This window comes from Myodes glareolus, chromosome 1 (assembly GCF_982192425.1).
Source record: "Myodes glareolus chromosome 1, mMyoGla1.1, whole genome shotgun sequence".
Taxonomy (NCBI): Eukaryota; Metazoa; Chordata; class Mammalia; order Rodentia; family Cricetidae; genus Myodes; species Myodes glareolus.
The window spans coordinates 98277060-98303602 of NC_142026.1; the positions used below are offsets into that span (position 1 = coordinate 98277060).

At 42.1% G+C, this 26543-nt stretch overlaps 1 protein-coding gene across 1 annotated transcript; it reads right to left on the reverse strand.

The window, feature by feature from the left end:
• Window positions 1-17437: 17437 nt before the first annotated feature.
• LOC125392920 (small ribosomal subunit protein uS12) lies at window positions 17438-17953 on the reverse strand. The gene has a single exon (XM_048422897.3). The coding sequence runs from the start codon at window positions 17921-17923 to the stop codon at window positions 17492-17494; it is 432 nt and encodes a 143-aa protein (XP_048278854.3). The 5' UTR covers window positions 17924-17953; the 3' UTR covers window positions 17438-17491.
• Window positions 17954-26543: the final 8590 nt, after the last annotated feature.

Consider the following 26543-nt stretch of genomic DNA (forward strand, 5'->3'; position numbering starts at 1 on the left):
CTTCCACTGCCAAAAGGCTTACATTAATCCACTGACTCTCTTCTCTTATTGAGTGAAACTCTAGTGCAGCAGTGGGTCATGACTCCTTTGAGGGTCAAATGACTCTTTCATAGGGATCACCGAAGGCCATCAGAAAACACAAATGTTTACATAACAATTCATAACACTAATAAAATTATAGCTGTGAAGTAGCATTGAAATAATTTTATGGTTGAGGGTTCCGACAACTGTGTTGAAGGGTCTCAGCATTAGGAAAGTTGAGAACCACCGCTCTACTGTATGCCATTCAACAAAGATTTAGTGACATTTCATGGCGCTGGAAAGAGTAGAGAACGCGAGTCGTGGCATGCTCTTCAATTGTTCATCACTTGCAGAAGGAATCAAAAGAAGTGGTACAGGACACCAAAAACATCTCCCCCAATCTATCCCTTAGATTTTTCAGGTTCATTTTATCCTACATAAAATCTATCCCCTCTCCAAGATTTTAATGCCATAGCCATTTGCGAATCTCGAAAGGACTCAAGACAAGATTGTCCATGTAGCAAACAGGTGCTTCTTACAGAACTACCTCAAACTTTGCCAATGATATTTATCAAATCCAGATGTTCACCATCTAGTTTAGATTTTTCTCACCTTTGATGAGTACTTGAACTGCCAAACCTAATTTTCTTGACCAGCCCAAGTTCTTGATGAGCTTCCCTGTGTCAGGCTGGGGTTGTTATTGATTTTTTTTATTCAGATCTTTCATGAGAACTGAGGAATGGATGGACAAAGGACAAGGGAATCCCATTGAATCCTTTGAAATCTAGACATATTTGCCTCTGTTTCTATCATTTAGCAACAATCCTTGGTGTTCATGATAATCAGACCAACTAACATACCAGTATTAAAATGTCTTGTCTGCTATACCTTTGTAATGAAGATCCAATTGGCCAGGTGATAGCCATGAAGATAGTAGGATCTTTGCTGTGTTCCCTTTGTAACAGTGTCTTCCTCTACCCCCAGCTACTGACAAGGCCTATAATCTAGCAGAGCCTAATGGTATATGGAACAAAGTGCAGATAAATTCTGCAAGGGAATGAGTGAGATGATGTGAATAGCCATTCCTACTTCATCTTGGCTTTCAGAGCTGGTTCTAGTGTTTGAATCATATGTTAGTCATTATCTCAAGGCATATACCCCACCATGTAGGATAGGTTCCAACCATGCAGAGCCTTTTTCCCAAGAATAAACTTTAATAGTCCATTCTAGCATTCTAGCAAAGCAACTTCTTTTGAATAATGAGGTATATGATTGAAACAGTGAATTCCATGTTGTTGTTACCTTTGCCTTGTTGCCACTCCCTTACTGTGGGTCCTTTATCTAAAGTGATACACATTCTAGGATGCAGTGTTTGTAAACAAAGCATTCTGTGAGTGATCAAATAATAATCCTAGAGGTGACATTCATGGGCAAGTCAGCCAAACACATACTCAAAATCAAAGGCACTTCTAGTAAGACTGACTCATTCCTTCATTCCCAGGAGGGTATGTGTGAGAGAGATCTGATGGAAACAATTTATCACTAAGTGCCTTGCTGTGTCTTTTAGAGTTAGGATTCTATCAAATGCTAGTTATTGGGTTTGCTGCTGGCACAACAGGGCTTCTGTAGAAGTAGTAGCTACCTCAGCTTGGTGAGAGGAATCAAAACTATTGGGGCTGTACATGTCCTCCCTGCCTGTCAAAAAGACCGTTATGTTTATGTATCTATTACACTGGAGTGCCTAGAACAGTGAACTAGCTAACACTGAAAAGGGTACCACCTACCAGCCTCCTCGCTGTTGAATGCTCTCCAGTGGGCACTAATGTGAGACATTAAGATGTGCATACATTATTCTACTTCCACATGACTCCTTATGCTAGGCATTGTAATCTTTACCACATTGCTCTAATAAATCAACTAAATTTAGTACTGTGGTAGCTTGAATTGGCCCCCATAAGTTCACAGGGAGTGGCATTATTAGGAGAAGTGGCTTTGCTGGAATAGATGTGGTCTTATTGGAGGAAGTGTGTCACTGTGGGAGTGGACTTTCAGGTAACCTTTGCTCAAGCTTCTTTCAATGAAACACTCAGCTCACTTCCTCTTGCTTGTAGATCAAGGTGTATTAACTCTTAGCTCGTTTTCCAGCACCATGTCTGCCTGCATGCCTTCATGTCCCACCATGATAATAATGGACTAAGCCTCTGAAACTGAAATCCAGCTGATTAAATGTTTTCCTTTATAATAGTTGCCATGGTCATGGTGTCTCTTCATAGCAATACAAATCCTAACTGAGACAGGTACTGACTATGTGGGACAGCATATATATCTTGCATCATTCTTCCTCTGTACACCAGGTGTTCATAAATCAACATATTAGGCCATTTTTCTTTGTATATATAATCTCCTGTAGCCCTGACTGGCTTTCAACTCACTATATAGCTGAAGGTGACTTTGTACTTACTGTCTCCACCTCCTCAGTGTTGACATTACAGGCTTGCCCTACTATGTTCATTTTTAAAGTTACTTCATTTTATAAATGGAATTACACTTTTTCTTCTGTCGTTTGGGCAAAGGGAACATCTCATGAGGCTGTAGATGTGGGATGGTAGAGGAGGATCAACAGTGCAGCATAGATTGATGGATTGGGAATCTGGATACCTATATTCATGAAATTTACTTACCAGCATTTAATTGTTTGGTATTTTTGAGGGGTGATTGTTGATTATCACAAGTCAAATAATGGTGCTGAAAGCTGCCATGCCTCCCTTCTTCACACCTAGGAATACAGAGGTCTATTAGTCATTACTCCAAACTCCTAAGACTCCAGAACTCTGGTTAGTTACCCCTTCTGTCTATTGTACTGATTATACCCACTGGTCTTTGCTGTTAAGTCCAGCTGCCTTAACTCTAAAACCATATTTTCAAATTTTACGTAGGCCCTGTGAAGTTGTATTCTACAGTCAAACTTTGTTTCATAAACCCTGACTCATATGAAATACTTCACTGACATTTTAGAACGTGCTAGCACAGTTCTTATTCCTCGCAGGGAAGGGACTACTCTAGGAAGCACAGGCAACCTGGAACCTTCTAGCGTAGTCTGTAAAATCCAAAGGCAACTCAGGCATCTCTATACCATTGTTTTGTTCCAAGGGACATTTAGAACAATATGTTGAAATACATTCTAGGCATCCTTGACATAATGTTAAACCTTGAATTGTGGGGGAAAGTTTCCAAGGCAATCAACTCCATCTAGTCTTACGTCTCCATCACACCACTTAGATTAGCACCTTCAAATCTGTTGCCATAGCTCATTTCTTATTTTCTGTCGGATTTTTTCTATAACTCTCTCAGTAAGTTATGTCTTCCCATCCAAATTCCGAACCTCCCACCTCATATGCTAGTACCTTTCACGTTACCAACAAATGAACTATTAGGGATTCAGCATACAGGATCCCAAGGCAGATTAGCATTCCATACGATACTCAGTTAAGAGAGATCTTTCTTTCTTTTTTTTTTTTCCAGGCAGGAAAAGATTGCAGTCCTCTAGCAAGAGGGAGAGACTGCCTTCTCCAGTCTTCATTATTGAAGAACACCCAGGGCATAAGGTCTTTATTATCCATATTCATAACCTTCTCTGGATCCCCATCCATGTTTACAGCCACATCTATATCCACACTCATAGTTACATCCATATCCACATCAATGCAGCCTCCCGATTGTTTTCACACCTCCCTTTGTCTTCATTCCGAGTCTTGAGCTCCTGCTCCTTCCGGTCATCACCAAGTCTTTGAGACATAGCTTTGACATAGGAGACTTTCACGTCAGGATTTTCTACTTCCTGCCACCCCTGTAGTTAAATCTTGAGCCTGATTTTAGCTCGCATTTCTCTCTATTTCCTACAGTCTTTTTATTTGTACTCAGGGAGGAATTTTAACTTTCACAGAAAGTCTTGAAGCAGTTGTTGTCTTGTTCATCAAGGCATTCAAAATTAAAAAGGTTTTCATGAAAACCAATCAATTTATACTCTTATGATCAATGTTGTCACTTTTTATTCAACTATTAGAGACGCTGGATAAGCAAAGCTTCCCTCGCCCCCATCTGATGAGAATTCTGTAGTTAGGCCAGAGGTGACTGACTCTCCATGAAATGGACTTCTCTTTCCATTTCACTGGGAGATGAAGCATCTGCACAGCCCTGTCCTGAGAGCCTGCTTTCTTGCAGTCCATTTGATATTATAGTTTCGTTTGGGCCTCAAAGGCAGAGTCTGAGATAGAGGCTCGAGTCTAGGTGTTTATTTTCAGAGACTACAGAAGATATGAAAGAAGAAGGATTTTTTTTAAGAAAAGGAAGCTGGAGAAGTCTGTATTCAGGTCTTCTGAAGGGCCTCTGAAGGACCACCTTGGGTCCAAGTCACAAGTGTCCTTACAAAGAACGGGAGGCTGAAGCATCCATCCTCTGTTGCTTCCTGTCTTTTTTGGTTGATCGTTCTTCTGAAGACATTCTAACCTATTCTTTGGGCTTACCCTGCACACAGCTAAGTAAATTCCTACTGCTTTAGAGAAAGACTTTGAAAAGAAACTCAGGGGTAAAGTAAGCATGTGTGATGGTACTCTGAAAACACACAGGGTCTAGGCCCCTGAAGCTGCAGCATAAGTCAAAGGTGGGCTGGGTGGAACGGCACAGACCACTACAAACTTTGCTTCCTCACAGAAGTTAGTCCTGATAGTAAATAGGCTCCCGGCTTCCCTTAAGGGAAGGTTTTCAACCTTCCTAAGATTGTGACCCTTTAATGTTGTGGTGACTCCCAAACCATAAAGTCATTTTCATTGCTAACTCATAACTGTAATTTTGCTACTGTTATGAGTCATAATGTGAATATTTTTGGAGATAGAAGGTTGCCAAAGGAGTTGTGACCTACAGGTTGAGAACCACTGCCTTGATCAAACATGCTGATCTCTTTGCCAACATGTAAATTAGGCAATGCACTCCTACCAGAATAATCTTTGTCTCTCAAAAAACAATGAATGAAAGAAGAATCAATCATCCTACAAAGTAAGTGCTGAGCTTGGGAAAGATCCCGACAGCAGACGTTGGTGACACACTGGTCAGTGTTCTGTTTCATTTTGCTTTTCTTCAGATTAGTTGGCCACATCCTTGCTCCTGAACCCAGGATCGAAGAATGAATAAAGAAAATGTGGTACATTTACACAATGAAATACTACCCAGTGGGAAAAAGTAATGACATCTTGACATTTGCAGGCAAATGGATGGATCGAGAAAACATCATACTGAGTGAGGTAACCCTGATCCAGAAAGACAATTATCATATGTGCTCACTCATAAGTGGATTTTAAACATAAAGCAAAGAAAAACCAGCCTACAATTCATAATCCCAGAGAATCTCAAGACAACAAAGAGAACCCGAAGAAAGACTTACATAAATCTAATCTACATGGGAAGTAGAAAAAGACAAGATCTCCTGAGTAAATTGGGAGCGTGGGGATCATGGATGAGGGTAGGAAGGAAGAGGGAGAAAGGGAGAGGAGCAGAGAAAAATTTATAGCTCAATAAAAACAATTTAAGAAAATAAATAAAGGTGTGCACCACCACCTCCTGACTCAGCTTGCTTATTCTTTCTGTCCTGTGACCCTTGCCTTCTTCCCTGCCCCTCCCGGGGGGGAGGGTCTTCAAGTTACTCATATCTGGAGTGTGTCATACTATTCTGCACAGTTTGGAAGCTGAGGCAAGAGAAACAGTAGAAAGAATAGAAGAAAGGCAATAATGCTTGGCACATCATTAGTGCTGTTGCCCATCTCCGGGTGGTGATCCCGCACGGGAGTGATGGCTTCTGTAGTAGACGTTTGGGTGCCTATTTTTCTGCACTTCCCAACATCAGTAGCCCCTTTCACCTGCACATTCCTTTCAGATATGATTCTGACTCTGCCACTGGCAGATACAGCTGGTCTGCAGACCGTCCATCCAATTTCAGAATGCTGGGGGGAAACACTGCACTTTGTAGAGTCCTGCTTGAAGCACCCTCTCTTCTCTCACTTGAAGATTTAATGTGTCACCCTAAAGAATGAGAAATGGGTTAAGAAACAGTTGCAATGTTTGGGGGCCACAGAAGCAATAAAGAAGCAGCTAAATTTAGAACACACGCAGCTAAAGGCATATTGGGGTCAGAGAATGACGTGGTTGCCTTCCGGTCTTTTCTTTCTGGTGGATCACACTGTTCCTTCTCACCTCTGCCTCATGACTGAATTGATTCACACTTTAAAAGTGTGACTTCCTTTTACAAAAAAAGGGTATTCAATTGCCTTGTGTGAAAGAGCGTAGCGTTCAGTCCTTTGCCTCTGTCCTCTTCTTCCTATCCTCCACTTTAGTGTCTCATACTTTACAAATAGATACACTTTAAAACAGAAAATGAAAGCAAAGACTTAAACAAAAGGTCAACCACAACTAACACACATCTGTGAAAGCAAATCTTAGCGATCACTACAACAGAGTGTTAAAATGAAACCAAATGTGGCTGGAGAGACAGTTGGCTCAGAGGTGAGAAGGATATGGTCCTCTTACAGACGACTCGAGTTCAATTCCCAGCATCCACATCAGGCGGCTTGTACTTGTTTGTAATGGCAGCCCCAGGGAATCTTCCAGCCCTCTTCTGCACTCTATGGGTATCTGCACTCAACTGCACGTGCGTGCACGCGTGTGTGCGTGTGTGTGTTTGTATGTGTGTGTGTGGGTGCAATTTAAAAATGAAATAAATCTTTTAAAAAATCTTTTTAAAGAATGAAATGTCTTTGTGTTTTGCTCAAAAGCAGGTTCTGAGGTAAGGAGTTGAGTGGCAGCCGTCTGTCTGGGAGGTGATACAGGAAGCATAATGTAGGTCTTCATTCCAGTTACTGCTATGGCAACTGAGACTCAGGGTCACTGTGGATGCTGTGAGAGGCGGTGTAAGGCACTTCTTAATCTGTCACAATAGGACAGTAGAATGCACAGGTGATTTTTAATTATTGACAACTGTCCTTTACCTGTTGAGATTTGCTTCCTGTATAGTTAGTTAGCTCCCTGAGAACCCTCAGTGCATGCATAGGGAAACTCCTGGAGGTGAGAAAATATCTAGCTGAACTCAGTTAACACCCAGGCCTAGGGGGAGTGACCTGGGAACTGACTTCAGTCAGTTGCATATTTTTGCCTGAATAAAACCATCTAGCAATTTGCCTTATTTTTTTCTGTGTGTTTTGCGTTTCCTAAAATACCAAAAATATTTTTTTTATCCTTATGGTATCTTTTTATACTTTAAGATAGTAATAGTGTCTACTTTTATGCCAACTATCTTATTTAATAGCATAGTAGTCTTTGAGATGATTGCCGATAACTTAATTTTACTGTGAAGTTAGGTTAATGTGTAATATTCTTTAAAAAAAATGCTGGTGTGACCCCGGCAGGCTCACAGAGCAGCCGCTAGTCTGGCAAAGACAGCTGTGGGTCCCTGCAAGATCCCCAGGGGCCATGTGAACAGGTGGCGAGCTCACAGAGCAGGCCGGAGCAGGTCCCACGCAGGCTGAACCTACCATGCGGCCAGGAGAGTCATCCAAGCTGGCGGGTGAGCAGGTGGCAGATAAAAGACTTACAAGACATAGTAAATAGACATAAAGCTGAACATTTATTACTTAAAGGAGAGAGAGAGAGAGAGAGAGTCAGAGAGACATAGAGGAGACACGTGTACACACGCCAAGAGAGAGAAAAGAAAGAGGCCAAGATGGCAGACGAGAGGTCAGAAATCGCTGGGAGTGGGTGTGGCTTTTCCCTTAAAGGGACCAGAGATCGAAAGAAATAACAATATGTACCCACAAAACCATCTAAGTTAATTACTTTAATTTAGTTAACAATCAAACTTAGGTCTTTGGTTCTGATCCTGGTGATTCAGTTCTCATATTTCATAGAACAGCAGAGACACTTAGAGTCTGGGCAAGGGGTGTAATACATTAATAAGGCTTAAACATTGTATGCAGATCATGTTAACATTCAGGGTGTGATATGTCTCTCCCATACCCCTAGCATGTAGGACACAGAGTAGAAAATAAGAACCATCGCATAGGTTTTTAAAAAAGAATAAATTTTCTGTGGTAGTATATGGGCACTCACCCGGAGACCCACAACTGCCCTATGCAGTCCTAAATGGAATGTTTTCACCAAACCCCTCCTCTCGGGGCTCAGGGCTCCATGTGGAAGAGGAGAAAAGATTGCTAGAGGCAGAAATGATGGAAGGCACCAAGGAAATGGCACCCTCGAGACCCAACACAACTGACTCATAAATGGCTGCAAGTGACTGTGGCAGCATGCATAGGGCCTGCGCAAGTTCAAGTCAGACAGGGTCTCGGTGCAGAGACGGGAAAGTGGACGTGGACTTGGCCCCTATACTGGTTTATAGATGAAAACATTAGTTGTCTGCAGTGGAGTCTCACTGGGTATGTATCAACCGTACTCCAGGACACCCAAGGCCCCAGAGTAATTAGACCGCAAAACAAACTCAAGGGTAGTTTTGTAGATTTTTGACTTAGGGTTTGTGTGGGTCTTATGTGTGTGTGTGAGGGGGAGAGGAGAGGGACAGAGAGAGAAAAAAGAGATTCGTGTGTGTGTGTGTGTGTGTGTGTGTGTGTGTGTGTGTGTGGCTTTCTTCAATGGTGAAGTATGGGTATGCCTGACGCAGAGTTGGGTGGGTTGGGAGGATCTGGGAGGAACTGGATGAGGGAAAAGGGTGATCAGAATGTATTATAAGGAAAAAAGTTTCAATAAAAAGAATGAAAGAATAAAGGATATTAATCCTTCAAATGGAGATATAACTCGAAGAAACTGAGCGTCATTCACCATGAGCCAGGGCTTAGGGTGGGACATGGGACAAACAGAATGTTTTCCTTCTCTTTTTAGTAAAGTAAGATTTTCAACAAAAAGAGTGGAGTTGGTTATAAATGTAAGACACTGGCCTCTTAGGATTGGCAGTACACCAATATTTACTGTAATTTTTAATTTTCCTCCATGATTACCAAAATTGTCAGAAATCAAACACCAAGAAGCACAAGAAAGGAAGCCTGGGCCTAAAATAATCTCTACTTAGAATCAGGCTCACAAACTAAAATGAGTTGCAGCAAAAATAAGCTTCACTGTGTCTCAGGAAGGCAGAGGGCTGTTACTAATGGAGAAATCCTGACTTTGAAAACATCTTTACGGGAGCCAGAGAATTAGAGAACCGTATGAAGGGCAAACCCGGGTTTAAACTGCAGCCTTCCAGGGAAACTGGAAGCAGACCTTAGTTTCCTATGCAGATTTGCTCCTTATTTACTTTCTCTGTCTCTCAGAAAAGGCCCCAAAGGAACTCTCTAGTTTTCCAAAAACTCTGCCCCAGTTCTGGTTCATTAGCTCTGGCTCTCCTACCACACTGCCTTTGCTGTTTCCTTCGTAGCCATCCTGCCTCAGCCATTGCCTGCTCAGGATATCCGAGGTACTGGCTTGTGCCAAGTGTTGACTAGCTTGCTGACTTACCAGGAGACATGGTTTAAAACAAGGGGACAGATGGTGTTGGCTTTCTTCAATGGTGAAGTATGGGAATGACCAGTCACTTCAAAACTACCAATGTTTTTCTGTTAAAAAAAAAAAATCAAAGTTCAGTTCTTGAATTCCACTCCTAACTCTACAAAGTCTTGAATAAAGTAACAAACACTGCATTTGTAAAGAATGTCATAAATTTATGTATCTATTTAAATTTATTGTTTACCATGTCCTGTACCTACCTGAGCGTAGGTATGTATGTGTACCATGTAGATAAAAGTGCCCCCCTAGACCAGATGAGGCCATCAGATCTCGTGGAGCTTCAGTTATAGGCAATTGTGAGCCACCCATGTGGGTGCTGGAAACTGAACCCATGTCCTCAGGAAGAGCAGCAAACACTCTTAACTGATGAACCATCTCTCCAGCCCAAACATTACATATTTTTATTTCCTTATCTCTAGAAATCCCCCTGTGTCAGACAAATCAAGGGTGTTGACAATAAAGATAATAAATTCTGCTTTGCAGAAGACTAAGGGTTTAGGGCAAAATTTCACACTCAATGTCTAAGAAGATTAGAATTTAGAACCAACTTTCCAGCTGTGCTCAGAAACGAGCTGGCCTTCTAACTGGAAGGTGGACCTTACCAACATTATGAGGATAGTGGGCTTCCCGGCCAGGCATGATGACACATGCTTGTAATCCTAACACTTGGATGGCTAAGGCAGGAGAATTAGGTCAAGGTTATCCTTGGCTACACAAGCCAGCTCTGTCAAGGTAGTAAAAATGTATTGGCTTTATTTCATGTGAAAAATAAGATGAAGATAGTCTACGTAATAACAAAGCCAAGCATATTTGGAGTAACTTAGAAGCGAAAGGCTTTGAAAGTGTTCCCCTAAGGAAGGTTTAGTCTGGTAGAGTCCACTGAAAATTACAGCGTGGTAGAAAGGGTGCCACTGGCATTTTGAGATCCAGGCTTCACATGGGTGAGAACAAATGAACCATACTTTTGGCTTTTCTAGCACTCTGTTAGATCTATCTCCTTCAGCAAGAACCCATTCTATTGGGGTGCCTATCTATCTCCTCTGCTATATAGATGATCCCCATTTCAAGGGTCAACCACAATTTGGCTAAAGGATTCTGAACACTTCTAGACAAGGATGCTTTAGCCATATAAGGGCTAGGGTAGTGCTAGGCCTCCCATCCTTGTATGTCTTTGTCATCCTTTCAGTAAAAGAACATTAGGATAAAACTAGTAGATGACATATATAATATCCCATAACCATTCTATTTTCTAGAAAAGACCCAAGGAAATTCTTCCTCAAATGACCCACTTCCATATTTTCCTGAAATGAAAAGTATGACTTTTTAAAAAATGTCACTCCTTTCCTCAATAACTGTGTATTGTTCCATATAGTCGATAATGAGTATAGTTCTAAAAGATTTGTATGAATTTGCAGATATTCCAAATACCATGGCAAGAGAAACGAGGGTGAATTTTTCTTGGTAATTTTAACCTCTTGGAACAAAGGTGACCTTCCAGATTTGTGTTTCCAGGATCCAGTGCAGTGCCAGGTGAACAAAGGCTTGTCAGATCTGAAGCCCGGGGATGGTCCTTTCCAAGTGCATCTTACAGAGAAATTCCCTACGCAGATTTTCACAACAGCATCCTCATCGTGCTGTTTGATGATGCCCAGACCCATCGACTTTACTCTATTTAACCAAAACTCTGAGTTATGTTTTGTTTGTATTTTAAAGAGTAAATGGCTCTTCCCTTTTGACATGAGAACCAGAATACTGACCTTTTTGGAGGACCAAGAGTACTGTAGAAATAAAGAAAGATAACAGCTTTACAGTAAGAGACTGTCTAACACTGCCTCTGTCAGGTGATCAAGATTGACTTCAACAGTCGCCTGTGATACACTGCATAACTGAATGGAAGCATGGGCTTTTAGTGACTTATCATGTATCACCCTTGTTAATCACACAGGAAACCAGGTGTGGGATCCACAGTGACCCTCTTATTAACTTCACAATTTTTCGATGTAATTAAGATTAATTCCCTCAAAATAAAGTTATTTCAAAATAACAAAATCAGACAGATATTTCTTAGCAAAGAACACATTAAATGGTAATTTGTAGAGCTATTATGAAGAGCAGGACCTTAACTCTTGCAGGTCCTCTATCTGCTTTCAAGTATTATGACTTTGAAAAATAAAACAAGTACTGGCTATTCCCTTAGGACACTAATTTAATTTATGAAAGTGGAGGTTACATGAATTATTAAAAATAACTTCAACATAACTGCCTAATTGCTTTGTTCTCAGCTCAGTGTTGAAAGTAATTAACCGCATGAACTCTGGCATCTCAGTGTCTTTTCGTATCTCAGTTTTCGTGCCTCTAAAAAGGACTAGTGGTTATAACATGATACAGTATAACATTATAACGAGGGCAAGGGGTACAATATGGTGTTGTCTATTATCTGTTGTTATACCTCAGCACTTGAGACTAGGTCATTTGCAAAGAAAACAGTCTGCTAAAGTCGGCAGCTTCAGAGGCTGCGAGCCCAAAGTTCAGTGGGTGCATCTGTAGAGGACCTTGTGCGGTGTCATAAGATGATGGAAGAGATGGAGGGCAAAAATGAGAGGCCGTGAGGGACAGCTTCGTTTTCTATGGACTCACACACCTGTAGCTACCCTTTTTCTTCTGACTCCTGCTAGAGCAACAGTTCTCAATTTGTGGGTTGCAACCCCTTCGGGGGGTGTCACAAATCAGATATCCTGTGTATCAGATATTTATGTTAGGATTCATCACGGTAACAAAATTGCAGTTATGAAGTAGTAGCAAAGCAAAGTTGTGGTTGGGTGAAGACAGACGCTAAAAGGAAATCCCGCACTAGCTCAGAATTGAGTATAATAAAGGGTTATTCATTTAGGGGTAAACTCACAGATCATAGCCCTATGCTCAAATGGGAACAGCAACCTAATCCAGCAGCCAGAAGAGAGAGCTGAGAGCAGGCTTACATTAGCATTTATAGTATAAAAGGCCATGCCTAAGTGGATGGGTAACTTAAAGGCTACTGGCTGAAGGATTTCCTTCAGAATCTACCCCTTTTATTTAAATAAGAGAGTTTTTAACCTAATACAAAATTATATAAAATAAGAACAAATACAAAGTATAAAAATTAGAATTACAACCAGCATAAACAATATTCAACAAGAAACATGTGATGAATGTTTCAATAATTATTCTATTCTAAGGAGTCTAAGTCTTGTATGATAAATAACTTAGCCAAGTCATGAGAGGAAAGTAACTATGACTATCTAGTCTTTAACACCATCGAAGACCTGAGAAGGGAAATAATATTACTTGAGTAATCAAGCAACTTCCAAAATGTGCAAGAAATGACAGAGACAACTGGATACCTGGAAAATCACCCAAAGTCTCATTTGCAATGCTGGAGAAACCAATTTTGGCTAAGGCCTAGAATAACTGAGAGACCATTTTCAGAGCCAGGAAATTTTTCAAAACCATCTTACTCTGTCTTGGCAGGATTTGACAGTCTTTTTCCTTGTATCCTGCTTGTCCTGTCCAGATATCATGCATTTTATCAGTGGTCGATGTATGGGCAGTTCCTTGCCCAAAGGCCAGTTTTGCCAAGAAGAAAACAAGCTTCAAGTGTGGTGTGGGAGAATTGTCTGTAATCTGTCAATCATGTTTTAAATAAACCCTGATTGGCCAGGCAGAAAGTATAGGCGGGAAAACCAGACAGGAAGTATAAATAATGCAATGAGAACAGGAGAATTCTGGGAAGGAGGAAAAGGATTCCTCCCACTCCTGCCCAGATCACTGAAGCAGCAGGATGTGATCTGCCCCACTGAAAAAGGTACTGAGCCACATGGCTACCATAAATTAGAACAATGGGTTAATATAAGCTACAAGAGCAAATAAGTAGCATGAGCTAATGGGCCAATGAGCTTTAAAACTTATAGAGACCTCTGTGTGGTTTTCTTTGGGGCTTTCCGGCTGTGGGGAACTGGGTGGAACAGAAACCCCAACAAGTAGGCCTGTTCATGTTACACAAGTGGAGTGTCATTGGTGCTCAACATTCTCTCGGGAATAGGTTGGTGCTGCCATCTGCTCCTGGCAGCACCAAGCTACTTCAAGAGGGTGATGGGCATCAAAGAGGCTCCTTATGGAGTTGGCTTACCATTTGGGTAAGAAACTGTTCTTGCCTAGACTGTTTGATGTTATCCTGTATGAACTGGATTTGCAGTACCCACAGAGAAATGACTGCTGAACTTGCCTAAAGGTGAGATGATCCTTTGGGGTTCCTTCTTCATGAAAGAGTCTGCCAGACATTCTGTGTGACACAGAAGAAAGAGACTGACAAACTGCCAATATAGGTGGAACTGTCTTTGAAATTTCCTGCTTCATGGAAAAGTCTGCTGGATACTATGGGCCTGTGCACTGAAGATGAATGCCCCAAAGGTACAGAAGAACTTTGGGTGACTGTCCAGGCAGTGAGTTGTCTCTGTCATTTCTAGAGTTTTAGAAGTTGCTTACAATGCACTTCCTGTTTACTTAGGTAATATTATATTCTTCTGGAGTCTTTGATGGCATTGAAGAATAGATAGTTAAAATAGTTTTCTTTAGTTATGATAAAAATTAGATATAATTATTGTAACTGTAATTCTTACTTGATACTTATACTGTTTTGTTATATGTAATTTTACTATGTTGAAGTTAAAACCTTCCTTTTTATTTAAAGAGAAAAGGGGAGGTGATGTGGGATTCCCCTCTGTATACTGTGAATACCACTAGTTAATAAAGAAACTGCTTTGAGCCTTTAGCAGAGAAGGGCAGAACAGAGCTAGGTGGGAGAAACTAAACTGAATGCTGGGAGAAAGAAGGCAGAGTTAGGAGAAACCTTGTACCCCCACCAGAGATAGACACCAGAACTTTACCCTGTAAGCCACAGCCTCGTGGTGATACACAGATTAATGGAGATGGGTTAATTTAAGATATGAGTTAGCCAGAAATAAACTTAAGCTATTGGCCAAACAGTATTCCAAACAATATGGTTTCTGTGTGATTATTTTGGGGCTGGGCAGCTGGGAATGAACAAACCGTCTCCTACAGTAGTTGGGGGTGATTTTAGAGAATACAAATCATATTTAAGCTACAATAGATATGAAAGGCATTTGGGGAGGTAATGTGTATTTCAGAGTGCTAAATTCTTGGAAAATACTGACGATGATTGAAAAAACAAAAACCAAATACATCTGAGACTGGGAAGGTGGCTATGTTGGGAAAGCCTTGCCACACAAGCATGATGATCTGTGTTTCGATCCCCAATAACCACACACACAAAACAAAACCCAAAAGCCAAACACTTGCAATTCCAGTACTTAGTAAGGGAGTAGAAACAGGAGCTCCTTGCAGTGTGCTGGCTTGAAAGCATCACTGAATTGGTATAAAGAATAAATAAACAAACAATAATAAATAGATATATAGATAGATAAATAAATAAGGTGGAGAAGAATGAGGAAGTCACCCACTGCCAACCTCTGGTCTTTACCCACAGGCACACATGTACGTGTGTACACAAACACAAGCACTCTCATCCCAGACACAGAGACTCTGTGCTGAATGAACAAATTCTGCAAGGAGAGGCTCTGGTAACTGAGTCACACTAATCTATCAAAGTTAATCACTTCTTGAAATAGTTCTGTAGGTGACATTGACTTTCCTTGCCTTCTTGGGAATATCAAATTGGGACCTGTATATTATTCTGAAGGTTTGGTGGTTGTTAATTTGTAGGAAAGACCACTTAACATATAGTTAACATTAAGTGCATGAGTTGCATTTGGGTGTAATTTCTACATGCTCTAAGCCTGCCAAAGCTAGTAACTTCTCTCATGTCTACACATGTCCATCTATAATCCCTTTCTAAACTGAAATGGAATTGTCAATGTTTCTAATGCTTCACTCTTGTTACTTAGAGGGAGAGCAGTTTTGGAAGCAGGGCAGCAAGTAACTTCTTTATTTCTTCTTTATTTCAATTCTGAACCCTGAGCTGGATTGGTTGATATCCTTCATGTGTTCAGGCTAAGTAAAGAGCCCTGAGATTTCACAACTGGGTTTTCTCATAAAAAAGGCAGCATCTTCTCTTTCCTGAGAGATGGGCACAGGATCTGGAAAAGATCCTGGATTCTTACTTGGAAATGTAAATAAATATTTTCTGGAAGAAAATGTTTATAGTTATTGTAACTACCTCAAATGCTTGGGGGCTGAAATATGTGTAATTACTCCATCCGGCCAATTTACGAGGATAAATAGAAAATAATTTTTGACGGTGTCTCACTACGTACCTCCGGGTGACCTGGAATTTGCTATGTACACCAGGCCAGCATTGAATTGGTAGCGATCAACCTTCCTCTGCCTCCTAAGTTCCAAAATTAAGCATGTGCTTCATTATATCTGGCCTAAAACATATTCTTCAAAAACTATGTCATATATGCCAATGTGGATGGAGAAGTTTCACAAGGTCCCACCCCTATATGAAGAGCTGTATGCAATCAATGACTGTTGAGAGGAAAAGGATCAGTTTTTTTTTCCAGGGATGAGCCTCTGTGTGGTCAGCCTTACACACAGATGTAAGAGCTACACTGAATGGATGAATGTGTGTGCATGTGTGTGTGTGTGTGTGTGCATGTATGTGGGTGTCTATGTGTGTGTAAAATAATTATAATTAAAGAAGAGGTCATGAATTTGAGAGGGAGTAGGAGGGGGAGTTAAAGGGAGAGAGGAAGGGGTGGAAATCATGTAAATACAGTACTCACCTATGAAATTAAAAACATTAAAATTAGATTTTAAAAACCTATCATACATTGAAAGATGATGCAATAAAGGATGTTCAAAAATCTATTTTGATAGGCACTGATTTTCTAAAGATGTATTCATTACATAGCAACGTTCTTTACAAAGGCCCATTGAATTGGAATAAAAGGTTAATATGGATTCTTTATAGAGCAGAATCAGAAGTTCTGGGACTGAGGATCGGAATCTATACTTTAAGAACTGGTTATAATTACGTATAGCAGTCTCATGATTGGATTTTGAGGCTGTGTAGGTAGGGTTCTTGCATGGTTGCCACTAAATTCCTTTTCTTCTTGTTTGTGATTGATGTGTGTCACTCATTCAGATGTTCTGATGCCTTTATACAGGTTGAGTGACTTCCTTATGGCATCTTCACCCGCAGTTACATTTGTGGTAAATAAGGTCTTGGAAATAAGAGGATGCTGAGAGCTTTCCCAGGGCAGAGTGGAGGCTCAGCAGGAAATCAGAGCTCATCTGTCCTCTCTGAGTCACAGCTTAACACACTCCACCCCTCCCAGCTGCACTGAGCTCCTGCTGATGAGTTTGCTTCCTTTGGTCAGTAGTTTTGGGGAGCAGGAAACCTTGGTGGCTGTATTTGCTTTTACCAAAGTTCTTTGGTGTGCTAATTTTTTTCTCCTTTTCCCCTGCCTTCCCCTCTTCTCCCTTCCCCCTCTCCTGTCCTCTCCTCTATTTCTTCTTCCCCCATTTTTCCCTCCTTCTCCTATTCCTTCTTCTCCCTCCTCATCTCTCCCCATCTTGTGTATTACAGGTTGAGCTGAAACTCACTATGTCACCAACAATGAACTTCTAATATTCTTATACTTTTGGAGGTGTGTGCTACCATGACTGATTTATGTGGTGCTGGGGGTGGAAACCAGGGTTTGTGTATGATAGGTAAACACTCCAGCAACTATGATATATCCTCAGCTCAGGTTCCTACTCCAGACAACTTTTTATTGACCTTTAAAAAGACCCGCTAACTTCCTTTTTTTTTTTTTCAGAATAGGAAAATTTATTACTGTGCTTCCACTGTCAAAATTTAGGATCTTGGTCTTTCCTTCTTGCCTTTGTACAGGGCCAAAAGGGACACATTGGCTACTTTAACAACCTTAAAGCGGACTCCAGGGATATCACCTACAGCATGACCCTTTCGACCAAATCCAGCAACCAGAACTTCATCGTTTTCCTCAATGAAGTTCAAGCAACCATCATTGGGCACGAAAGCTGTGATCTTCTTGACGTTCTTTATGAGCTGCACCCTGACACACTTCCTGATAGCAGAATTTGGCTGTTTGGCTTCAACTCCTACTTTTTCCAGCACGATTCCCTTGGCATGAGAGGCACCTCCAAAAGGATTGGCTTTCAGGGCTGTGCCCAAGTGGGCTTTCTTGTATTGTTTATCATGCCACTTCTGGTCCCATCGGTGGCTGCGGAGCTTCCTGGCAGTACGGAGACCACGACACTTGCCCATCTTGCCGACGCCACGGGCCCCAGAGAAAGAGAGAGCCGAGACAGGAAGGACCCACAAGCCCCGCTAACTTCCTTTTTACATTGTGTAGTATTTTTCACATTGCAGAAAACAGTTTCTTGATTCCTCTCCGAGGGTTAGAAGTGCCAGTTCCCTTTGGAGGTTGTGTCCCCTCTATTATAATGGAGTGTGATGGATGATGAATGGATCTCCTGACCCATGGGCAAATACCTTGGGATGCAGCTGGTTTATCTGATCATTAAGAACTTGAGTGCAGTTGGGAATGTTGTGGTGAATTATCTCTATTCTCTAAGAATTACTTTTCATGATTTCAAGCTTCTTCCAAGGTTTTGTGAGCAGCCATGGGTTAGCTCAACACTACATATATAAATCTATTCCTGCTGTTTTCCAAAGTGAGCCTTCCTTCCTGCCCATCAACAATCCAATGATCTTCAGTCATTCTTGGCTTGTTCCTTTTTCCTTAGAAAGTTCTGTCTCCCTTTTCTCTATGGGAATTTCCCCTGTTCCCAGCTCCTCCATGAAACCCTTCCCAACTCTCCCTGGTCTTACAGCTTTCTCTGTACTCTCAATTTCTGTAGCAGTTCTCAAAACCAAACCATATAATTTAGCCATTAATTATATACTGCAGCACACTATTTTCTTTGTGACAGTGTGTCTTGGTTTTTTATTCTGCTGCTAAATTATAAGCATCATGAGACATTCCACATCTCTCACTTCACAAGTGATAAGAGACCTGCTCTAAGTATAGAAGAGAAATTAGGGCCACAGGCTTAGACTTGGCTGTAGCACATGAGCCTCAGCCGCCCTCACCCTCGCTTTCCTCCTACCTAGCCCGATTGGGTGCTCTGATCCTTGAATAATTTCTCCAACTGTCTCACTTCTTTTCTATGAATCTCTCTTTCTCCTCCCCTCTTCCCCCCTCCCTTCTTTCTCCCCATCTTCTCTCTCAGACATTGGCACATGTTCATTTCATTAGATGGATACGTTGGCTATGTTCATCAACCTATAAACATTCTTATAAAAATGTAATAGAATATGGATTATCTTGACTGTGGAATTTCAGAGACAAGTTACTGTAACATCATGGTAAACCCTGAACTGTTATGAATAAGGCCTCCTTCATTCGTGGGGATTTGACAAGATGTCTTAGATCCACTTTTGTTATTTAACAACATCATCCTCACACGGTACACATCATTTCATGTAGGCTCACATGCATAGACTAAACATGTAAGGAATAAGTAAAACAGAAGACACCCTGTTCTGTTTATCCCACCTCTACGTGTTATTTCTCCATTATCTAAAAGTCCCTTAACTTACTACTTTAACTATTGTCATACATTGTTTTTGTATTTATAGACTCATGTCTGATTTTAAAAACTGTGGTTTTATACTGTTTTTATACCTTTCTCAGTTAAAAGAAATCCAAGAATATTTATTGGTTCTTTCTCTAAACACAATTTTAATTTCTCACTACCCATCTCAGAGAATACCCATTCTTCTTACTTAAGAGTTGGGTTCTATCTGGGCAGTGTTGGCACACACCTTCAGTCCCTATACTCAGGAATCAGAGGCAGGTGGACTTCTATGAGTTTAAAGCCAGCTTGGTCTGTAGAATGAGTTCCAGAACAGCCAGGGCTACACAGAGAAAACCAGTAGTTAAAAACCAAAGAGTTTGTTCTGATTTATTTACTGTAAATCTATATAGTGTAAATTTCTCATGTAACAGGAAGATCCCAGATAGAAGTGGTGTTCAGGCATGGAGTGTGCCTTGTCTGCCCACCATTGCTCCATGCTCCTTTTTCTACTTTGCAGAGCTTGATAAGTGGTTTTAATATCCCTGGTATCATCCCTGTTTCAATACAGATGCCCCTGCCTTTGGCCACCCAAGTTTTAGGTAGAAAGCTAACAAAAGAAAGCATCATGAAACAGGGTGGGTTTGAGCTCTCTCAGCAAACACACTGCCATTTCCTACACACTTGAGCTTTCGTCTCAAGAACAGCATTGTGCTGTGTGGTCATAGCCGGCTGCAAGGCAGATGAAGACATGCAGTTAATTAATTTTAGTTGGGTGCACTGATTATTAAAGCTTGAACTTTTTAGGAGGGAGGGAGGTGAGAACAGTATTGGCTAGACAACTAGTGTCTGTCATACAGAAAAGCTAAAAGCAATGCCTCATGAGTCACCGACACTTACTTATGGAGATCTAAGATGTGGCAAGATTAAAACCCTGCAGCTACCTGAGACATTTCAGAAGGGTTGGGAAAAGTCTGAGTAGAATTCCAAATACTCAGACACTAATTCTGGGATTTACTTCCCTTTAAAACTTCAATAGTTTAGCCCAAATGATGCTTCAGGGGCATTTGGGAATGATGTGGAAACATAGTGTAATAGAAACATCCTGGAATCTATGAGTCTGACCCTAGCAAGGACTCCTGGTAATGGGGGATATGGAGCCTGAACTGGCTGCCTTCTGTAACCAGGCAAGACTTCCAGTGGTGGGATTGGGACACCAACTCAGTCAGAAAACCTTTGACCCACAACCTGTCCTGCATGCAAGATGTGCTGGGGTCATGGAAGCTCAGAGCTTCTGTGAGTGACCAACCAATGACTGGTCTAACTTGAGATCTAAGCCATGAGAGGGAGCCCTTGCCTGACACTGCTAGCATGGCCAGAAACTGGAAGCTGCCTAGAGATCTAGGGTAGAACCAAACACAACTGGAAAAAAAAGTCAATGGAATGACTCCTAATTATATTCTGCTATACTCATAGATTGATGTTTAGCCCAGTCATTATCAGAGAGGCTTCCTCTGTCCGCTGGCGAGGACAGATGCTGAGGCTCACAGACAAACATTAAGTGGAGCTCAGGGAATCCTATAGAAGAGCGGAATGAAGGATTGTAGGAGCCAGAGGGATCAGGGACAACAGGAAAACATGGCCCACGGAATCAATTAAGTAGGATTCAAAGGGAGCTCACAGAGACTGAAGTGGCAGTTGTGGAGCCTGCATGGGTCATATCCACTAGGTCCCGTGCATTTATGTTGTGGTTGTTTAGCTTGGGGGTTTGTGGCAATCCTAACAGTGGGGGTGGGGGCATCTCTGATCTTTTGCCTGATCTTGGGACCCTTTTCCTCCTACTGGATTGCCTCGTTCAGTCTTGCTATGAGGGTTTGTGTTTAGCTTTATGGCATCTTGTTATGCTGTGTTTGGTTGATAACCCTGGGAGGCCTGCTCTTTTCTGAACAGAGGAACAGTGGATCTGGGGGAGGGGGAGGTGGAAGGGGACTTTGAGGAGTGAAGGGTCCCCCTCCCTCACTGTGATGGGATGTATTGTACTAGAGAAGAATAAATAATAATAATAATAATAAAAGCCATTTCAGATGTAGGTGTTCCTTACATTGAACATAATAGGTAGTATTATCTGCTTTTCTGATGCTAACAACATATCACGGACTGGATACATCTTAATGAAGCAAGGTTTTGGAGCAAGGTGTGCAGGCACAGGCCTGTAACTCTCACACCAGAAAACCAAGGCAGAAAACTCCTGAGCTCAAGGCTAGCCTGAGCTGCATTGTGGATGTGAAATCCTGTTTCACAACAAACAAAAACTAACAAAAGAAACAAACAAACAAAAATGGCTCCTGGTCTGAATGTCTAAAACCAAATGACCGTCATCTGATAATACCCTAATGCTGGCAGAGTCCAAGAGCAAGTGCCGATCACCACACGACAAAGAACTGGCGGTCCCTTTCTTTTCATAGTCTCAGTAATTGGTCACAGGGCTTCCATTAATGACCATACCTTATGCTAATCACCGCCAAACTCCCACCTCCAGACAGACGCCGGGTTAAGTCCCCATCCCTTTTACTAACTCCAAATAGGGATAAAATTTAACTACATGAACATTTTGGGGAAACGTGTAAGCCATCAAGCCACAGCAGAAGCTGGAGAACTGAGCACAATTGCAAAGAACTGAGCACAAAGACAAAGCTGCAATTCTGTTGCCAAATATTTTATTTAGCTTATTGGATATTTGCTGCCACCTGCAGCTTAAACTTGATATTACTCTCATCATTGGCTATAAAGCAAAATGACCTAGGAAGAATGGATCGAGTGTTCATAATTGTTACCTTTTATGATCTTTATAAAGAATCTACTTCTTCATATATGTATATATGTATATATTCATGCGGCCTTGAGTGTATGCACATATGTCTGTATATGTGCATGTGCCTGGGTCTGCATAGAGGCAGGAGGTGTTTTCTATTACCCCACATGGCTCTCCTCCTATGCCTTTGTGGCAAGATCTCTCCCTCAATCCAGAGTTTATATTCTTTCAGTTAAGCTGCATGCCAGCAAGTCAGACAATCCTGTCTCTGTTCCCCTCCACCTCCCTCAGAGAGGAGGTTCTGTGTGTGTGTGTGTGTGTGTGTGTGTGTGTGTGTGTGTGTGTGTGTGATGTCTAGTTTGTTATGTGGGTACTGGGATCTGTACCCTAGTCCCTATGATTGCATAGAGTGCTCTTGACTGCTGAGTCATTTCTTTAGTCTCCCCGTCTCCATTTCCAGAAATTGAGTTCTCTATTTCCAAATCCACACTTATAGCAGCATCATTTCCAACAGTCCAAGTGTGAAAGGTACTAAAGTATCCATGGATAGATAGATGAATATATAAACTACACTGTAGACATACAATAGTGTATTGGTAAATCTTGAAAAGCAATGTATTCTCATACACTAGCAATAGATGAAGCAGGAAGACACTATGCTAAGTCCAATACGCCAGTCACAGAAGGACAGATACTGCAGGATTCTCTTCTGTGAGCTCCTGTAACATTCATACTCACAGGGGTAAGACGTGGAATGGTGATTGACAGGAGATGGGGAGGTTGGTGGGGAGGGGATGAAGAATTAGCACTGAATGCTGCAAAATTTCTGTTGGGGCAGCTGTTGCACATCTGAAGTAGGTTGGTGATGCTAAAGATATGACAGTACTTAGGGTCATAGAACTGCGCAGTGAACAATGGTCAAGGTGGTAAATTTCATGGCATGTATGTTTACCTCAATGGAAGTACATATATTGTTGAATTTCCAGGGCAATAATTCTGATTCTGTGGAACACACAGAAGCTGGAGGTACCATTTGGCACCAACTCTTTTGGGTTTCCCAACTCCCAAAAGAGTGGGTTCCATGCCTTGGGTGAACAGATTGTCATGTTTAAATTGCTAGGGCAATTTTTTGGCAGTATTGAGGATGCAAGAATTTAATATGCTACCAAAAAGGCACATAGCGTTTTCAGTTTCAGGAAAGAGGCAAATAAGGGCAATTCGGGCAACTCACATTTCTCTCTATAAAGCAATTTCTTGGTAGACAGAGCTGAATATTTTCATCACAAGAAATATTTTTTGGATTGTTTAACAGCCCCGGAGAAATTCTTTAAGAAATAATTTCCACGGTCCCTTAGTAGATTTAGAGCAGAGTAAAACAACAAGGTCGTTTATATGGATATGTTATTTTAACTAAGATTTTATGATCTATGCATTTTATTTATTTTGGGAAGAAGGCAGACAGTGACTTCCCATGTCCATGAAATGGTCGATCACACAGGGCTGTTGAATGATCTTCCTTAAAGTTGAACACCTTGTGTGTAATGACTTCTATCCAGATATGTTTAAATCCTCTGAGGAGCAATCCTGAGCCGATATTTTTAGTTTTTTGGCCATTGAGAATTTAATGGGTTTTCAAGTAAAGCAGTCTCTTTCTCTTTTGCCCTGTTCAGTTTAAAATTTAATTGGGTTTCACTTCAGCACTGTGAAGGGGTAGGTTAGGTGGGTGTTGGCAGCTGCAGCATGTCACTGCCTGAAGAGGGATCTAAGTGACAAGTGTCGCTCTAAGGAGAAACTGAATTTTAGTAATATAGAAAATCAAATGCAATCATTTCTCATAGCAGTTGGAAAAAAAAAAGAAACAAGGGAAAGATAGATACAAAAGTGGTAAAAACCCCACAAAAGATGGAAAATAATAGGGGCCTGGAGAGATGACTCAGTGGTTAAAGGCATTGCCTGCTCTTCCAAAGGTCCTGAGTTCAATTCCCAGCAACCACATGGTGGCTCACAACCATCTGAAATGAGATCTGATGCCCTCTTCTGGCCTGCAGGCAGACACACTGACACAATATCATATACATAATAAATACCAGGCACCGGAAGAAAATACATTAAAAAAAAAAAGATGGAAAACAATAGAAATGGACTCCAAGGCATCCACGGAAGACTTGCCTGTGTGAGATAAAGGGTGTTTCTGCAAAGAACAGTAGCAAAATGTACCGACGTCCATCAAGGGACAGTCGCCACACAGTTAGTCTCCTGCCTCATACTGAATAGAACCCTGTGAGAGAGAAGAGGGGGAAGTGATATTTCTTCCTTCTTACCACCGGGAAGTAAAGTTAACTGCCAAATGTGACCTCTCTGGCCTACAATGCCAATGACAGTGTGGCAAGGGTCCACCAATTTCAGTGGCATGGGTATTGCCGTCATGGTAATTCCCATAAGATGTCTGCTGTCATCATAGTTGACTTTCCCTTCCCTGACGTGTTTGGGTGTATGTGTCTGCATGTACATGTTTATGTGTAGATACATGCACATGTGTGTCCATGCGGCAGCCAGAGGTTGAAGCCGGGAGTCTTCCTCCACCACCCTCTACTTTAGGTTTTGAGAAAGGATCTCCTACTGAACCTGGAGCTTCCCATTTTAACTAGACTGGCTGGACAGCAGGCTCCACTGATCGCCTGAGTCTACATCCTGTCCCCAGTACTGGAATTGCAGCCATAGCGCCTGCTATTTACCTGCATCATGGGGACCTGAAAATAGGCACTCATGCATGCACAGCAAGTGCCTTACCTTCCAGACTGAGCCACCTCTTTAGCCCTGGATCCCTCCTTTAAAATGCTTTCACAGGGGTTTTTAATTCTAACCACCGTTCCCTCTCACATGCCTAAGCTTGCTCCCTGCCCACATTTCTTTGGACGTTCAGCATCTTCCCTCTGCATTGCTCTAAAGGAAACCCCACTACGTCCTGGGCCACTGTTTCCCCTGCTATCTTCTCATTATGCCTGGTAGACATACTTCCAAAAGTGACGGAGCAAAGCTTGTGCGCAAGGAGATCCAAGCGTGGTGGGGAAATCGTGACAGGAAGCTGCTCTGTGAAAGGCTGGGGAGATTCGTAGTCTGCCCAGGCCCTCACAGCTCCTGTCTCCCGTCATCTAGATCACAGTAGGAGTCACGACCCTTGGCAGTGTGTCCCATTGGTCATCTCCGTGGCAGGCAGTGGTGGCTGAGCCGGGAAAGGGCATCAGCAGCCTAGGAGGCGAGGCAGCACAGAGGACCTAGGGAAGGCCCACTGCCCGACCTCAGAATCTACTTTTCTCAGGTGATCCCAAGTCATTCAAATGTTGTGTCTGAAAACGTCAAGCACTGAGCCCCCTTAAGTGTCTCCACTCTTTCGATGGCTCAGTCAACAAGGCTCTGCAGTAGTATCTATAGGATACACAATGAGTCTAGTTTCCATGTCCCCCGGAGCTTACCCTGTAACTGATGCCACCGCACAACCACAGACCCCTCAATAAGAGTTAATTGGATCTCATCAGGTACCGACTTAAAACTCCCAGAGGCTCCAGTTTTTCTCTGTGTAACCCCAGTTCTTCATCTCATGCTGTGAGTCCAAAGACGTGGATCTTCATTGGGGAAGGGGCAACAGGAATGCACAGAACAAAACCGAATCTCTGCCTTCTGGGATTTACATCTGCTAACAGAAGGAACTGGCGTTCGTTGTCTTTGCAGCACTGTAAGGGAACACTGGAAATAAACACCTTAGGAGGCAGTGTTTGCCATAGACAGGGTCTCAGAGGGCTCCGTCCAGGATCCCTTTGCCCTCCCTGCTACTTTGGACCGGTGAAGGAATATATGGCAGAGGAAGACCACTCGCCTCACAGCGGCTAAGGACTGAGAAGGAGGAAGGGGCTAAAGGTTCCTTTATCCCCTTCAAAGGTGAACCCCAATAGCCTAACTCTCTCTCTTTACCCAATGAAGGTTCTATCATGTTTTAGTAATATCACCCTGGGGACCAAGCATTTAACATGCGGGTCCTTGGGGGACGTTCTAGACCTGAAGTACATCAGATCCTAATGAATACTAAATTTAATAATGACATCGCAAGCGGTGTACAGGACAAATAAAATGGAGAGCAGCATAGGGGTGACTGAGGAATGCTGGGAGGGCAGGAACAGTTCAGCTTTGTGCTTGCATTTGGAAGGAGCTGACAGCTGATTCGTGTGTTAAAGAGGAGAGGATTTGCTGGGGGAAGATCTGTGAGGAGAGCCTCCAGGCAGCTTCGGTGCTCTGAGGCAGGGACGTATCTGTTTTCCGAGAATCAGTACAGGACGGAGCCTAACGAATGTTGCTGTGAATAGCCCAGGGCCAGGAAGTCTCCAGTTAAGTAGGCCACCCCTGGGACTTCAGCTTTTGCACTCAGGAAAATAGGAAGAAAGGTTGTGCTATGATTTCAGTCCTTGAGTTAGTGATAATGTAACAAGGTTTTTAAGAGTCC

What these genes read in the sequence shown, in the direction of transcription:
- LOC125392920 (XM_048422897.3), bottom strand. Translation starts at nt 17,923, where the DNA reads ATGGGCAAGTGTCGTGGTCTCCGTACTGCCAGGAAGCTCCGCAGCCAC.